This window comes from Dipteris shenzhenensis, chromosome 22 (assembly GCF_047967505.1).
Source record: "Dipteris shenzhenensis isolate YYH24624 ecotype China chromosome 22, Dip_SZ_1.0, whole genome shotgun sequence".
Lineage (NCBI taxonomy): Eukaryota > Viridiplantae > Streptophyta > Polypodiopsida > Gleicheniales > Dipteridaceae > Dipteris > Dipteris shenzhenensis.
The window spans coordinates 13,878,575-13,895,595 of NC_141617.1; the positions used below are offsets into that span (position 1 = coordinate 13,878,575).

Here is a 17,021-nt window from a genome sequence, read left to right on the forward strand (position 1 = left end):
ACATCAGCAATGATCTAAGTGCAATACAACCAATTACTCAAATTACTAATTTCTCCTTAATTTGAGCAATGGATAACTTGTTGCTCACGCAACAAATCGGCTCTAGATTTGTTGCATGTAACTCTTGTTGAAGCAGGCACAGACAAAATCTATCAAGATTTTGGGGAATCTCCATGATTTCGGCCTCATCTTCTCTCCACCAAACCAATGACACGTGGCATCTTTATCATAGCAAGGATTGGTTAACCAGTTGCCACTATCCTTGTTGACACATCAGCAACACTCCCCACTTGCCACATTGGCAAGGAAATCCTCTTGCCACCTCATCAACTCTATCCTCAGAGTTACCACACCCTTAGGCTTTATCCATATGCTACCACATGGCAACACTATCCTAACAACCACGTAGGCACGACAAGTCAACAAGGCTGATTCTGTTGCCACAACATCATTAACAATCATTGTCCACATCATGACGCATTACCTGACTGTCTACCATGTCATCACTGGTAATGCCATGTCATCAGTTGGAGTAAAACACAACTTGTTGCATAAAATAACAAAAGTTCTTGATTTGAGCATTAAGTTGGATTGTATGCCATAAATTGCTCAAAGAGCCAATGGGAGTGCAACTCACATCCTATAAAATAAAATCTAGATTTCGAGATGCAAGTTTCAGATTGAGTTTCAAATTTTTTAGTTCTGGAAGCAACAAGCTGTATTTTTCTTCAATTGTTGAGCCTATTTTTTAAAACAGGCATTCCTTCTAGATGAGGGTTTAGATATGGCATTTTATGGGAGCAATGACGTGGTGGCGTTTAGCGAATACATAGTTTTAATTTCATTTTAAATGTGACTTGATCCATCAAGTCGAGACGTAATTCTAGAATTCGATTATAAAAACAAAGTCTACGCATACTCATTCAACTTTATTTTATTTCTATTTGTTTTGGACCATGGAGATTAATTAACTTATGTTTGTCCATGAATTAATAATTTATTTGGGTTAATTAATTTATTTTAAGCTCTATCAAAGAGAAGTGCACATTATTTAAGAGGGTAGGATTCTAACCTACAATGTTGTCTTTCCCACATGTGAGCCCTACCACTAAGCTATAGAATAGAAGAGCATACCTAGTGCTAACTAAAATATTATAAATGGTCCCCCTTCCCCCTCGCGCTTTAGTGCGTGTCTTCTTCTTTAAGGCCCCCTTCAAATGGTCCCTCTTCCCCCTCCCCCTTTAGCATGTGCCTTCTTCTTTAATACCCCCTTCTTAAGTGGTCCCTCTCAATTGAAACTCCTCCCTACCCTCTTTATCCCTTTCCCTCTTCCTTTTTCACCCCTCTTCTCTTCTCTAGAACTAATTAATGAAAATTTTCCATTTTTCAATGTATGGGAACACATACTACGTACCTTTCCACTACCTTTATATGCATAATTCAAGAAACTCTTAAATTACTTTAATTAATTCATCATTTAAAACTCCATGCAATATGTACTCATATTTTTAATGTCAAACACTTAAGGTGTGCAAGTGACCTAGGTACTAGTGTTGCAATTGAACCAGATTTTGAAAATTACTAGATCATTTTTGAGTGAAGGTCACCATGCCAAAGTTTTAGTTTTACTAGGCTATATTGGTGTGGAGATAATCTATGTATTGTTGAAAATTTACCCAAAATTAAAGTTTAGTAGACCATTATTATGTACATGGAGGTGACCATTCTAGAAAAATTTCCAAGCGAAGCCTGAAAGGCCAAAATGGTTTAATAGTGTGTTGTGTATGCATAATCACGCACACACACACACATTTGTATGTATGTATGGAGGTATACATACGTACGTATACCTAGATGAATCCAGGAACATTCCCAAACTCATCCTTTAAAAACACAACATAGTGCAGTTTCAATCTCATGATAGTCACTCACAAGGTTGAAAACCATAAACTCCATCATGCATAGCAAGGACTAGCTACTATGACATCCACACTGACGTCATCAACGCCCAACAGTGGGTGTAGACCATAGTATAAAAATATGCTCTCACACATACAAATCCACACACCCACACATACTTGAGCATCCATTTATACAAAGTCTTCGTACTGAGTTTCTATCGGCACTCCAAAGGTGAAGAGCAGACTCAACCATGACGAAGGCTAGCACTAAAGGAGAAGGCTAATCAAAAGGTAGTCCAAAATCTCTTCATTCAAGCTACAACTGCTTGTGAAGTCTAAATGTACGTATACATAGATATCCATATACCTCTTTATATATAGATATATACCGATGGATATACATAGATATATGTAAGTACTTAGTACTTTGTACACACACACACACACACACACATTTATTTATTTATCAAACATGAACATGCATACACTTGGTGCATGCTCTTTCAAGCTCAAAAAGAAGAATATGCTGAGATTCAAATCATTCTATGCCAATTTATATTGTGAATAACTGAGAGAGTAGCTTGATACCACCAGTAAGATTACCAATCCAATTATTGCAGTACAAGCAGTAGTAACAGCCACAAATTGTGTATGTAAAGGATTTCCAGCAGGAACTGCCCATTGCAACAAAACTGCTGATTCTAAGGTGGTCTTTTCCCTCCAAGATAGTAATGTCCAGGCAATGTTGTTCCCATCCACAGGTGATGCCAAATTGTCAATGTCTGAACAATGGAATAAGATGTAGGGAAGGCTGAAATTTACAGGCACATGACCAGCCAAGCTAAGTGGCTGCAAAGGAACAATATACATGTCAAAACTTCTAGAATGCTCCCTTTATAGTTATAATTTTTAAACCTCATAAATAAACAGCTTCTGTACCTGAATGCAATAGAGACTCTCTCTCTCTCTCTCTCTCCCCCCCCCCCCCCCCCCTTCTCTCTCTCTCTCTCTCCCTCTCTCCACCCACAACCTCTTTCAGACTAAGATCGTATCCTCTATAGATGAGATCCTTACATAAATGCAGGTACAACAGAAGAAGATTGCGTGAAGTAATAGAAGCCCAAACAGAAGGGGAATTGGCAGCATACCAGGATGGGAAAGTCAATATTCAGGACAGAAAACTAACCCTGACCAAATAGGGGTATGATGCCTGAGCGACCAGGAGTACTTTATCTGTTGCCTGCTGGGACTTCATGATCCTCACAAGGCTACTTCACAGAAACCTTCCAAGGGTGGTTCTACATGAGTTACAGGGGCCTACCTGCAGTGCTTGCCTACACATGAGAATCCACGTACCATAGTGAGCTACACATCTCTGGGGGAGCCATGCTTTTTGATAACATACAATGGATTGCAAAGATGGCCAGATCTGAAGACTGGAGCATAGTTCATGGAGGGTCTTGCTTTCACCACACAAATTGACCACATCAGAGTTATTCCTTTTATGCCAAGAGCCAAACACTTCCACCTTACCATCAGTACGATTTCGACCATGCACCTGACACCATTCACACAATCAACCCTCACTCGATGCCAAAACCTCGATTCTCGCGTGCTGTATCCATACACCAGCACAGCACTCACTATTGAATCCACAAAGAGCCACCAAAATAATCTGTTCCCCAAAATGAGTAGTATGATGACAAGTGCAAAGTGCTTAGGAAACGCTGGTACACTGGTGCCAAACAAGGGCACCCAGATAAGGAACAGACCATGAGAGAGTACTGGTGAGTGGCACGATGCAATAAACGACAGCCTGTTGCATGCCATGAGCAGGGACTCTTAAGTCTCCTTTAGCAATCACAACTCTAGATGAGATCCAATCACAGACCTTGATGATGTAGCCAACAAGCCCACACCCAACATCATCTACATCCCTCATCTCACTGGCTCCACACTTTCTTTCTGCCTTAGAGATGGCATCCAATGACTGCAAAATGGCAAAGCCAAGAATCAGGATTGCCATAAGACATATGACGACGTCAGGAATGGATGCGATGAAGGCCAACCTCCTTATATGGTCCTTCTCCTGAACTCGTGCCTCTCCAACAATGTGTGCAACAGTGTTGGTATGATGAAGAAATGCGCCATCATCAGCTGCTCATGATTCTTGCAGCAAAGCATCGCCTGATCCCCTACGTCATTGTCTTTTCAGAAGACACCGATCTGCGTGCATACCATGTTTGAGATTGTTATACAAGAAGATTCCCGGATAGAGTTGAAGCATTCATCCTGCCTAAATCCGAGTTGGAAATAATGGCGTCGTTTAGCCCAGCCACTTGGGAATACGAAGGTGCTCGAGTTGTTTCAAAAGCAGGCAATGTTTCGCTCTCGTGACGAGCTGTTGATAAATTTATTCACTAAGAGAAAGATGAAGCTCTGGGCCAACAGCATCAGTCCTTGTGTTCTATCAGATTGGGTGTCCTCAGAAATCATATACTAGCATGCTGGACGGGTTATCATCTCTTCGCTGCTCTTCCTAAAGCCATGCTGAGCGACTCAGCGCTGTTTCTGCTCCCCGACCTGCCTCATTGCTGCGAGCATTAGTTCTCTTGGTTTCGCCATATTGCTGCATGGACTTCCCAACACATATGTCCCAGCTCCTTGCCAGTTTTTCTATCATCCAAGAATCAAGATCTACTTTCTGTACACATCTAAGCGTCTACTTCACCTAGTCTGCCTACTCCAGAACTCACTGCAAGGCCCCATGATTCCTTCACAATCTCATTTTTTGAAGGAATAGCCAGCATTTTCATGATCGTTTTTCTTCATATCTGCAACTGAGAAAAAAGCCAGTTTCCAAAGGTCCAATGTATTGACACATGGCAGTTGAATAAACCCCCTTTATCTCATGTGCAGTCAACCAAGGTGTTGACCTCATTTTTTGAGGACTTTGAGTGCAGCAGGTCAACTTGCTGGCTCAGCCTCTCCGAAAATTGGTCTAACTCTTGTGTTAAGTCATATATATGTCTGCTGCCGGCTTCGTTCTTGATCTATGAGTGCAGTCTCATCCAACCCTGGCCCATCGATGCTGAGAAAGACACTTTAGTTCACGGGACATATTATCAATCTCCACCAATGGAACTTCCCCGTCTTGCTTCTCAGATCAAGAAATTCTCTGATACAAACTTTACGCATTGGCAGACCAAGGTACGCCCAGTCCTTATGCAGTACAGTGTGTGGAAAGTCGTCAAGGAACCAATCCCAAGCCTGAAGGAATTCAGCTGCGTTGATTGCATGGAATGACAAAAATGATCGAGCTTTTTCCATTATTGGTCTGGGTCTTGCAAACAATAATATTCATCATCTCGATCTTGATAGTACAGCAAAAGAGGTTTCGGACACTGAATGATCTTTTGGAGAAGATCTTAATAATTCCAAACACTTTCTCAAGCAACAATTTTATAAGATCTCCATTAAGGATTCAACCTTGAAGGACCATCTCAGTGCTTTAGGTATCCTTGTAAAACACCTTACTGCCTTGAAAGCTCCTCATGATGATGATGATAAGAAGGTTGTACTTCTCAATAGTCTCGAAGAGAGTCCCACCTACGCAAATATTCTTGGTGTCCTTCAAGTTTCTCATGCGAGGTAATATGAAGAAATGGTTGCTGTATTAATGGACAATGATTGTCATCGCAACACACCCATCAGTCCAAAACTAGAAGAAAGGGCAGCACCAGTAAACACTTTGCTAGCAAACCGGCCAAGTGTATCTATTGTAAGAAACCTGTCCATACGACCAATCGATACCTCAGACAACTTGAAAAGATTGAAGAAGAAGAAGCAAATCTCGTGGAGGTAGGGTCCGCTGACCCGAAAGTTGACAAACCACCAGACAATGCTCTCGCTGTCATGGCAGATCTTTCCATTGGGGACAACATCCCTAACCTTAGGGATTTCTATCCCACCTATGCCCTTTAGTGTATGGGAGACAGTGTCCTGCATCAATGCTTGGAACATCTAGGTTACCCATTGTCTTTTTCTGATGGGAGGCCATCAGGTTCCCATGATCGCCATCTGGCAAGATATTATCTACACCTGCATGCCATTTGGCAGCATGGGACTCCAGGTTCTAGAGCGAATGCCAAAAGGCGGGAGCGTTTCTGCAAGGCTTGGCTTGCAGGTATCTTTTATATCATCACTACGAGAGATATCCACTGGTTTCATAGACCTCCTCCCTCGCAAGTCGCTATTTGCCCGCCCAGAGTTTTCCTAGGCAATGAGTTGGGTACTCCAAAAACCAGCTGACAGCCAGTTGTGTGTTTCCCTTTCCCCACGATCAGTGCCCTTGGGAATGCTGATTTGAATGGCTGATTTTAAAATTTTTAATAGAAGGTTATTTTCTCTTTGAGAAGCTCTAATGTCCATTCCACAATGGAACATCCCCTTAAGTACAAAACATGGCCGTTCCTCTAATGGTTCTCCACAACCAGCATATGTGGAATAACTCCTCGGATAAAACATGGCCCTTTCCTCCTAAATCCCCATAAGGACCTCTCCTCCTCCATACCACAATACCCTTATATAGTTTCTCCTAGACAATAAACCATTCTTTCCTACGGAATGCAAAATAAGATGTGGGAACATCCCTCCCTCTATATAGCATGATGTTAGAGCAAAACAATGCAACGGAAGAGTCCCTAGATCCTAGAGGGAAAGGGTTGTGTAGCAAAGGAACTCACATAGTGGTATATATTTGAATCCAAACCTTCTTTCCTTCATGCGTATTTAGCATGTGTGTGCAGCAAGACTGACACAATACGAAAGCAATGTCCAGTGTGTCAGAAAATAACCTTTAGTGTTGGGTACATCATCACAAGAGTACCTAGTTTGTAAATCAATTTTACTAAAATACTTAGCTTCTTGCAATTAGTCAAAGAGTTCATCAATGCAAGGTATTAGATACTTACCGAGAATGCTCTGCCAAAAGCGCTCAACAATGAGCAATCGCACAAGCAACAATCCTTTGCTAGAAGCCCTCAATGATATGCTACCCTTTAACAAAGCATGAGCTGATGAAGAGATATCCATCAACCATTAAACGAAGGATGACCTCTCTTTTTCAGCATTCATACAGTTGTTGCCCGCTTAGGTTTCCATTCGTGGGGTTGTTGGCCATTGGCACACATACATTTGCATAGAAATGTTGCTACACATCAACACACAAAGATGGTTATGCACACAGAAGTGTTAGGCGCCAGTGCATCTCTATTTGCACATAAACGAGAGTACCAGCCCTCGACACTTATCCTTCTGTGTTCAAATGGTAATTGAACATCACCTTTGCATATGTTGCCCACGCAAACAAACCAAAAGCGGTCTGTGCACAAGCAATCATGCAGATCCAGCTACGCTTCACATGCGCTGCGCTCAATTACCCCATTCTCTGTTGCACATACGAAGGCCTCCTTTCACTCAAAACTGCAGCTCTCCATCCTGCACCCTACAAGCAGTGGGTGCACCCACTTCCACCCCTAGACCTAGTGATCACTTTCTATAAATGCACTAAATGCTTAATACACTTAGCACACCTAGGCTACTAATTTTCCTAACTATCCTAATTAGGCACTAACCAAATTTTAGGCCATGTAAACCAAATAAGTAAAGACAATTGTCTTCTTCCTATCTCCTAACCCAAAGGTATCCCCCCCTTAGGGTTAATACTACATCATACTATCAATGGAGTAATAGCGCAAACAAGGGTGCACAAATCCAAGAGCATGTCCAAATTGATCATGTACAAGAGAAACAAGTGAGTACAGGTACTCGTGAGCACTGCCTTCAAGTTGGTTCTGTCAAAGGAAAACAATTGTCAAGATGAATAAATGATTAATTTGCAACACATGTGATGGAAGCTGTGTATAGGAAAGTTCAAATGATTTGCAAACTCCGTGTGTGTGTGTGTGTGTGTGAGAGAGAGAGAGAGAGAGAGAGAGAGAGTTCTTAAAAAAAGAAAGAAAGTGTGTGTGAGTGAGTGTGTGTGGGAGAGAGAAAGAACCAAAATAGAAGGGGGCCACGTGGCAACAAAGTGTGTGGGACACTTTTTTAACAAATGTGTACCTAGAGCGCTGCCTGAAGGCAGTGCTAACAAATATTGTGACTTTATGAGATAGACATTCCCAAAGTTAGAACCATGAACTCTCCCGTAGCATGAATTGGCTACTATGACATCACAAGATCATGTAACATTTATCCTAATCCACTCCGAATTCGTTTAGTAAAAGTTCAGCTTTTCATGCAAGTGTGCATTCACTCCCTTATGTGAATACATACACTTGGAGTTAATGACTGGAATTTCCAAGTATTATTGAATTAGTTAATTGACTCTTCCTCCTCCCCTACCCCTTCCTCTCTCCCCCTGAAAAACACTGAAATTTTTCCTTGCGTCTTACGGACATTTTGTCCTCTCGATCAGATGCAGACATTCATGTGCACATACAGGTGTATGTGTATGTGTATTTGTCATATGATGCCTGCCATGAGGGTGATATAGACGCTTCTTGCATAGAGCTTTTCTTTTTATGTTTCTGATCTTTGGGATACTCTCCATTTTGGAGACTTCCCATCTTGTAAATTTATGAGCATATAAATACAGCACTGGATATTACTATTAAAAAAAAAGTATGTGTATTTGTCAGCTAGCGCATCCTCTATCGGTGTAAAAGAAAGGGAAGATTGGCTACTACAGAAGGAAAATCAACACAGGGAAGCTCTACTTTACCGGGTATCGAGCATGTAATGGCAGTGACACTTTTGCCCGTAACATTGGTTGCAACTGCTCTGAATCTGCATTACTGTTGTTGATAAATGTATGGAGTACAACAATGGATCGAGATGAATGGAGAGCAGGAAGCTCAAGATTGTGATCACCATAGACTCGAGCATCCATGTATACTGTAATCAAGAAAAAAGCATCAGCGTGTGCCAATCTCAAGAGACAAATTGGTCAAAACAAGACAAACTCCAAGCACAGCTGATAAACAACTCCCACATTGTACTTAGTTTAGAAGTGACAATCTGTGATTCGTCCAAGCAGCCTTCCAACCAGCAGCTCCCTTGAAGCCTTGCATGTCTTAATTAAAAAATCATAAAGACAGTTTCCCCTATGCAGGCTTTATGTATGAGATACACACCCAAGAAACAAAGAATACACTCTCGTCTTAACAATAGCTAAGTGTAATAATCTATGCTTCCAACAAAGCATCAGCATGTGTATATGAAAATCATCTCCTAACTGCGAGCTGTAAATGCAGAAGCTCGAGTAGACTTTAATTATAATTAACCCTAAGGGAAATCTGAAATAAAAAGTTGCCTGCGGGTGGTCAACAAAATGCCCCCCAAGGTTAATTGCTTCATTTGGATGGTCTGAAAAAACAGTATTGTCACTAACTTCAAGGCATCGAATTTCAAAGAACCCACATTATCCCTTCTGCAGTGGTGAAGAGGATGACATTGACCATGAGGTTGCCCTGGGGCTCAAAGAGGTCCCCATGAATAATGTTTTGTTTGGTCTCCCTCAGTCTTGTGTCAAAAAACCCTCCCACATTTGCCGAGGTTTGATTACGTGGAAAATCTAAAAGCAAGGTGTAGTTTTGCTATTGACAATATCCCCAGTTCCACTCAAGTTTGCTTGTAGTATATCATCAACTAGCTTAACCTCCTGGCAAGAAGCCAATACTATGTGACACGACCCCAGAGCTCCTGAGAATCCGGACCTACAAGCAAACACAAGAACAACAAGAAACGTTAGGAACTAAGCAGGCTGCTCACCACCCAACCACGACATCTACGAGAAAAGATCTCGAGTCAAGAGAAGTCCCCTCCGAGCCACGAGCTGAGCTACTAGCATGAACTCCCAACCAGCCTGGTGTCCCATACCACCAGGTGGTGCTTGGAGACCCTTGGATTTGCTGCTAGGCCTTGGGCTACACTAGGATGCAGGCGTGTGTCCGCAACACCATCCCGGATCAGACCTTGCACGAGGGAGCTAGACTTGCTCCCACCTGTACACTGGAAAACTGAACCCCCGGGCCCCTTTTATAGACTCAGGCCTAATGCATCAAAAATAGCAAAGACCTCTATCTGGTTCATAACCTTGCCACTCAACCCAAGAATCAAGCCTGCCTAGCACTCAGCCCCCCCCAGGCTACCTGAGCTAGTGTTGTGTACCTTTGTACACGTCAGATACCCATCTGTGCACATGACATACTTCCCCTCCTCTAAGAACTCACTCCTGAGTTCGTAAGAAAACCTGGAGATGTCCTCTGGAGGTTAGATCATGGCTCCCATGTTGCGTCCTCCTCAACATGATCCTTCCACTTGACCTTGTATTCCGTGATAGTTCTATTCCTAATCTGTCTTTCACAAAATTCAAGAATACTCTCAAGTTCGTATGGAATAAAAGTCAACTCAGTAACTTCTATTATTTCTTGAGGAGAAGCAAGCTGATCATCAGTACCCAGTAACTCTTGCAGTCTACTGACATGAAAAATTGGATGTACTTTAACATCAGGAGGCAATTCTAGTTTAGATGCAACTGGTCCAATTCTTTTAATAATCTTGAACGGACCATAGTATCTAGGGGATAATTTTGGAACCAGACCAGTACTTAAGCTCTTAGATTCCTTGGGAATACGTAAATATACCATCATTCCATCAGAGTACTCTCTGGGTGAACGATGTCTACTAGCATTAAATCTATCTCAATCCTGGGCACTTTTAATAGACTCCTTGGTGAACTGCAACATTTCTTGCATGTCTTGCAAGAATGTCCTTGCAACATCATTGTTTATTCCCTTGAACCCAACCATAACTGGTGACTTTGGTTAAAACCCGTACATAAGCATAAAAGAATTGTAACCCGTACTTGAATGTTTGCACTGTTATAAGCAAATTCTATCATTGGGAGATGGTCTTCTTATGAAGACTACCTCTTAGAAACATATCTTCAACCAACTGGTTGACCTTTTCTATACTGCCATCGGATTGTGCTTGATCTAAGGAACTCATACTTAGTAGTTTTCAACTTCTCAAAAGCAATGTCCCAGTCACTAACTATGTCTGAAGGCAAACCATATAACTTAAACAATTGGTCCACAAACTCGTGAGCCAACTGAATAGCTGATACGGTCAATCTAGTAGATAAGAATCTAGCCATCTTTGTCAAACGGTCAACTATGACCCAAATGGAGTCATGACCCTTGCGCGTTCTAGGGAAGCCCGTAATAAAGTCCATGGAAATACTTTCCCATTTATTACCAAGGATTTGCAATGGCTGTAGTAAACCTGCACTTCTAAGACGTTCTGCCTTAGTGACCTGACAAACACGGCAACCTACTACATAGCTTTCAACAAATGCACAAATCTTAGGCCAATACAAGGTGGTGTGTTTCACAAGAGACAAAGTCCTATGTACCCCTGGATGTCCAGCGCTAGGAGCATCATGACACTCCCAGAGAATCCTGGAACGAAGATCCGAAACATCTGGCACACATATCTTTTCATTCTAGAACAGCAAGCCGTTCCTAATCATCCAATGACCTCCTACCGCCTGTACTGTTGGTAGCACAATCTTCCTAAGTTCTGGTCAACCATGGAGATCCCATTCTGGACCTTCTGCCAAAAAGAACTGAAATGACTATCAGTTGCGCAAAACCCTCTCAAGGATTGAAATAGGTCTGAGGATATTTTCGTAAATGACATAGCATTTACGAACTTGACCTGACTTAAGGCATTCGCCACACCATTTAGGGAACCCTTTCGATAATGTATTTCAAAATCAAAGTCTTGCATTAACTCTACCCATCTAGCCGTTCTTCCCCTTAATTCCGACCCATCACACACATACTTTATCGATTGATGATCAGTTAACAAAAGAAACTTTGAACCATACAAGTAGTGTTTCCAAACCTTGAGAGCATGCACTACTGCATTCAGTTCTTCTCCTAGTGTGGGCCAACGATATTGAGTGTCATCTAGCTTGTTACTTTCAAAAGCTACTAGTCTGTCCTCTTGGAATAAAGCTGCCCCGATCGCAAAGTCACTTGCATCAGTCTATAAAACATAAGGCCGGGTAGGATCAGGCAGTGTAAGAACAAGTGCTTCCTTGATACTTTGTTTCAAGGTCTCAAAAGATTTGTTCATTTTCTCATTCCAAGATATAGGCTGGTTAAACCTGCGTCCGCGACCATTCAACATGTTGGTCAAGGGTATTGTGATTTTAGAGTAATCACGCATGGACTTTCTTAGAAAGACCGTAAATCCTAGGAACGAAGTTGTTTCACTGTCTAAGGTATGGGCCATTCCAAAACCTTTTGAATGCGATCTAGATCAATGCTGATACCTTCTGAGGAAATCTTGTGCCCTAAGTAAATGATCTCCTTCATGAAGAAGTCATGTTTACTCATCTTGGCATATAGCTTATGCTGGAACACAACAACGAATTTGCCCAAATAATCTCGGAACAAATCGTTCATCATTTGCTGGAAAGTAGCACGAGCATTGGTCAACCCAAAAGGTAATACAAGAAATTCGTAGTGACCATACCTAGTACGAAAAGCAGTTCTGTCTATGTGCTTTGCATAGATATGGATTTGCTGGTAACCGGTGCGCAAATCAATCTTAGTGAAATACTTCGCTCCAGCCAACCGGTCTATCAAATTATCCGAGCAAGGAAGAGGATACGGCCAACCGGTCTATCAAATCATCCGAGCAAAGAAGAGGATATTTATTCTTAATTGTCGCCTTATTTAATCGTTTGTAATCTACACACATTCTCCACGAGCCATCCTTCTTTCTCAAACGGACACATGCACCCCAAGGTGATTTACTTGGGCGAATATAACCCATGTTCAAATAATCCTGAAGCTACGAAGCTAACTCGTCCTCCTTAAGTTGGCTCATCCTATAAGGTGGAATACTAAAAGATTGAGCCCTAGGAACTAAATCTATGCAATGATCTACTATCCTTTCTGGAGATAACCTTCCGGCAGTTGTGCAGAAAATACATCAACAAAATCATCTAACAATGTTCTCAATTCTCGGTGTTCAAACGCGCTTAAATCATTTTTGTTATTAACCGAAACAACAAATGAAGAACGTGGAATCAAAACACACTGATACACATCATAATGAGAAGTATTTAATATATTTCAAAGTTGCATTGCAGATACAATAGATCCCTAAGAAGAGGGAATATCATCACATTTAATACAAACTTGGGTGTCCTTATCCAAAAAAGAGAGAGTGTGATCTTTCCATCCGATCTAAATATCGTGGGTTTTAAACCACTCTATTCCGATCAACAAGTCCACATGTTCCAAGTGCATAATACAACATGTAAGAGTATCTGTGTAGTCTTGAACCCAGATAGAGAGATCGTCAATCTTGCGATCCCAAAACTGCTTCCCAGCTTGCAGTTGCACCTCATAGAACTCTTTTGTCCCTCACTCCTCCATAAACTCGAAAAGGTCATGGGGGCCAAATAACGAATTATTAAATGTGCAATTACATGAAAGTGGGCCGGTAATGACATTTATAGAAATACATGTCATCCACGCTTGATTTGCTCCCTTAGCTTTGGTTCCTTGGCTTGCATGGAGCTTTGGTCTTGGCGCTTGCATTTGGTTCTTGCGCTTAGGACAGTCGTTCCTTGTGTGGCCCCGCTCCTTACAAATAAAACAACGTCCTCCTTTCTTTAACTTGAGGGTGCACAAGAAACGAGCTTTACCATTCTTTGTCTAAGTCAAGTTCTTCTTGGAAGCGTTGTCAACCGACTTTAACTCCCCCGTATTAGTAGATGACTGGAAGAGCTTCCTCTTGTTCTTCCCACTCGTATCTAAAGTAGTGGTTCCCTTTGAGCTGGCCATGGTATCATCATATATGCGTGCATAATTCATGGCCTCTTGCAAAGTAGTGCATTTAATGTTCTTGATCTGGAGTTTATAGGAATCAGGCAATCCATCCACAAAGAATCCCAATAAAGTCACAGGGTCCATCTAAGTAGCTCTGGCCTGCAAATCACGAAAATTCTAGGGATAAACTTGAAAGGTTAAGTTCTGCTTAGACATATCGAGGGCTTTAAGCTTGCCTATGATGTCATAGTCCTCCTTTAGAAACTCTTTCTTGAAACTCTCTTCAAATTCACTCCAACTGATGGGCTTCAGCTGTAATTCTTTCCACTGGAGGAGGGCCTTGCCAGATAAGTAACCAACCGCAAGCTAGATTTTCTTGTCGTCAGCATAAGGATGAAACTAGAATTGTATCTGCCACTTATGGAGCCAAGTGTCAACCACCTGCTTCGTTCTTGATTTATGTTCTCCAGAGTAGTGTTCCAGAGTGAAATTGGGACTCAACACCGAGGCTAATGCATCCACATGGGTAAGACCATGAACGGTGCTTGACATGAGAGTGAACGATTTCTATGCATCTGTTGGGACAGCTCAATAACCACATTAAACTGGGAGTCTAATGAGGCTAGGAAAGTGTTAAAAGTAGCCTTCGTGACCAAATCATAATACAAACCTTGGTCATCGTGTCTTCTTGCATCTCCATAACCTCTTCGTCCACTTGAGCCTCATCTTGGGATGAATAATTCACATCAGCCATGAGGGCTAGAGGAGGAGAGGTAGAAAGATGGCGATTTGGGAAGAGCAGAAGCAGTAGAGGACTACGGCTCGGAAACGAAAGCAGGCAAAAGCAAATTGCTGGCCAAAGAGCTATGGATGCGAGCCATTAGAGCTGGAGTCATGGGAGGTGTGCGATCCAGCAAGAAAAATAGGCAGTAGGCTGAGTCAAAATCGTGGAAGAGAAGGCCTGGTAAAGCACCTAATCTGTGCCAATTCAAGGAGAAGGTACGATTTATAAAGTCAAGGGGGCTGGTGATTTTGGGGCAACCTAAATTGGATAGAAAGCCATCAAGCTTCGTCTTTTCAAGTTGTCCTGTTTTTCAGGAAAGCATCTATTCAAAGCTGTCCAAAATTCGCCCCCCCTTGCAATTGGAATGCATTCACTTTCGGCGGAAAGCTAGGAACCCTAGGCAGTTTCCATCGCTCCTCTCCTAATTGCGTCTCTACACCCAAGCTCTGCCCTATATCTAGCAATCATCGCCATCTCTACACCCCCGTTGAATCAAGCGCATCTACATCACTCCTATACTCAAGTTCTATGTCATCCATCGCTCCTCTGCTCAGGTTCTACGTCAGCCATGTTTGCGTTGTCATCTATGCGATGTCCTACTCCTTTCCAAAATCTGGGCGATTCCTACACTCCCCATCATCTTCCCCTAGCGTCAATGATTTCTGGCACTATCCATGTTCAAAAACGAAATCTTGTTTATCTTTAGCTGACAAACACAGGTTTTCTACCTGCAAAGCGCATACAGAGTTTTTTCTTGGCAAATTTTGAGTTTGGACATACCTGAAGGAATAGCCCCTTTCCATCGTGATCCCCAGAGAATCATACTTCAAGAGTTGGCTCTGATACCAGCTGACACGACCCCAAAGCTTCTAAGAATCCAGACCTGCAAGCAAACAAAAGAACAACAAGAAACGTGAGGAACTGAGCAGGCTGCTCACCACCCAACCACAACATCTACGAGAAAATATCTCGAGTCAAGAGATGTCCCCTCCGAGCCATGAGCTGAGCTACTGGCACGAACTCCCAACCAGATCCTCAACCAGCCTGATGTCCCATACCACCAAGTGGTGCCTGGAAGCCTTGGATCTGCTGCTGGGCCTTGGGCTATGCTAGGATGCAGGCGCGCGTCCGCGACATGATCTAGGATCAGACCTTGCACGACGGAGCTAGACTTGCTCCCACCTGCACACGGAAAAACTGAACCCCTGGGCCCCTTTTATAGACTCGGGCCCAATGCGCCAAAAATAGCGGAGACCTTTAGCTGGTTCATACCCTTGCCACTCCACCCGAGAATCAAGCCTGCCTAGCCCTAAGCCCCCCCCCAGGCTACTTGAGCTAGTCTTGTGTAACTCTGACACGTCAGATACCCATCCATGCACATGACATCATCGAAGTGGTTTTGACAAAAACTTAATAAAATTTGGTGGTCTTGTGTGTTGGCATTGGTTAAGGAATCAATATAAAGTTAAACAACATTTATCCAATCAGTGGTATGCCTAGGAGTACCCAACAACAAGTATAAGAAAATGTCCTTCACAATGCCATCAGCCCTTCTTATCCTTGAGAAGGCACTCAAGACCCCAAGGGAGAATAAGGACAACACGAGGGTAGGATATGTTTCATTATGAGAGGATTTGAACTTTATCTTAAAATTGATGAGGTATGCATACCTTTGATAGGGATCAAAACATATGACACTCACCTTGTTACTTGGACATTTTGGGGATCTTTTTTTCCCAAATTAACTTTAGAGGCTGGTTGGCCTTTGGGTAAGTGCATACTTTTCTCGTTATCATTTGCAAGTCCACCGTCCACCTCCTTATTTCTCATGTCGAAGTCCATATCCTTTCACAATCAACGATGGCCAAAGGTCAAATCATCACCTCGCTGATTTAAAAACTGACCCCTCTACTACAAAGTTGACCCACAGAGCAACAAAAAAAAAGAAATCTGCTAACTCGCTGGGCTTGCCAGCTGGTGGTTGAACAACATAGCAATGTGGTAGGTGGACAGCCCTTACCAAGTTATGGATTTGATTTTGGTGGCTAGTTGGCACTGTAGTTGAAGAACACCAATTCATTGGCTCAAGTCTACCATTTGTTCAGATGTACTAATTATATCATCCAGGAGCCATGGCCTTCCTGGGTCTTTTTTTGTCTTTCCCCAGCCCCCCCAAACAACCCCAAACCTCCCGCCCACCCCCAACCCATAGAAAAACAAACCACTACTACAAAAACTGGTCAACCTGGACACCAAAAAAAGTATGGATCCAGAATTAGACTAACCAGAGAGCCCAAAACCATTGCTACCAGCTGTCCAAACAACTAAATTATAACGCAACTAAGCCACTACAAAGAGGACAGCCAGACATGAATTGTATTGGCCTTGTGACAAAACATATTAAGAATTGTCCTAGGGACC

The 17,021-nt window shown here is 42.4% G+C and overlaps 1 protein-coding gene across 3 annotated transcripts in view; it reads right to left on the reverse strand.

The window, feature by feature from the left end:
• Positions 1 to 2,264: 2,264 nt before the first annotated feature.
• Positions 2,265 to 17,021, reverse strand: part of LOC147887774 (phosphatidylinositol-glycan biosynthesis class X-like protein) — a 32,190-nt gene continuing 17,433 nt past the window's right edge. For all 3 annotated transcript variants that reach the window (XM_087393680.1, XM_087393682.1, XM_087393681.1), the window contains 2 exons: positions 8,686 to 8,858; positions 2,265 to 2,750 (listed from right to left, as the gene is read on the reverse strand). In XM_087393680.1, coding sequence (XP_087249806.1) covers positions 2,445 to 2,750; positions 8,686 to 8,858 — 479 coding nt within the window. In that variant the 3' untranslated portion in view covers positions 2,265 to 2,444. The remainder of the gene's footprint in view (positions 2,751 to 8,685; positions 8,859 to 17,021) is intronic.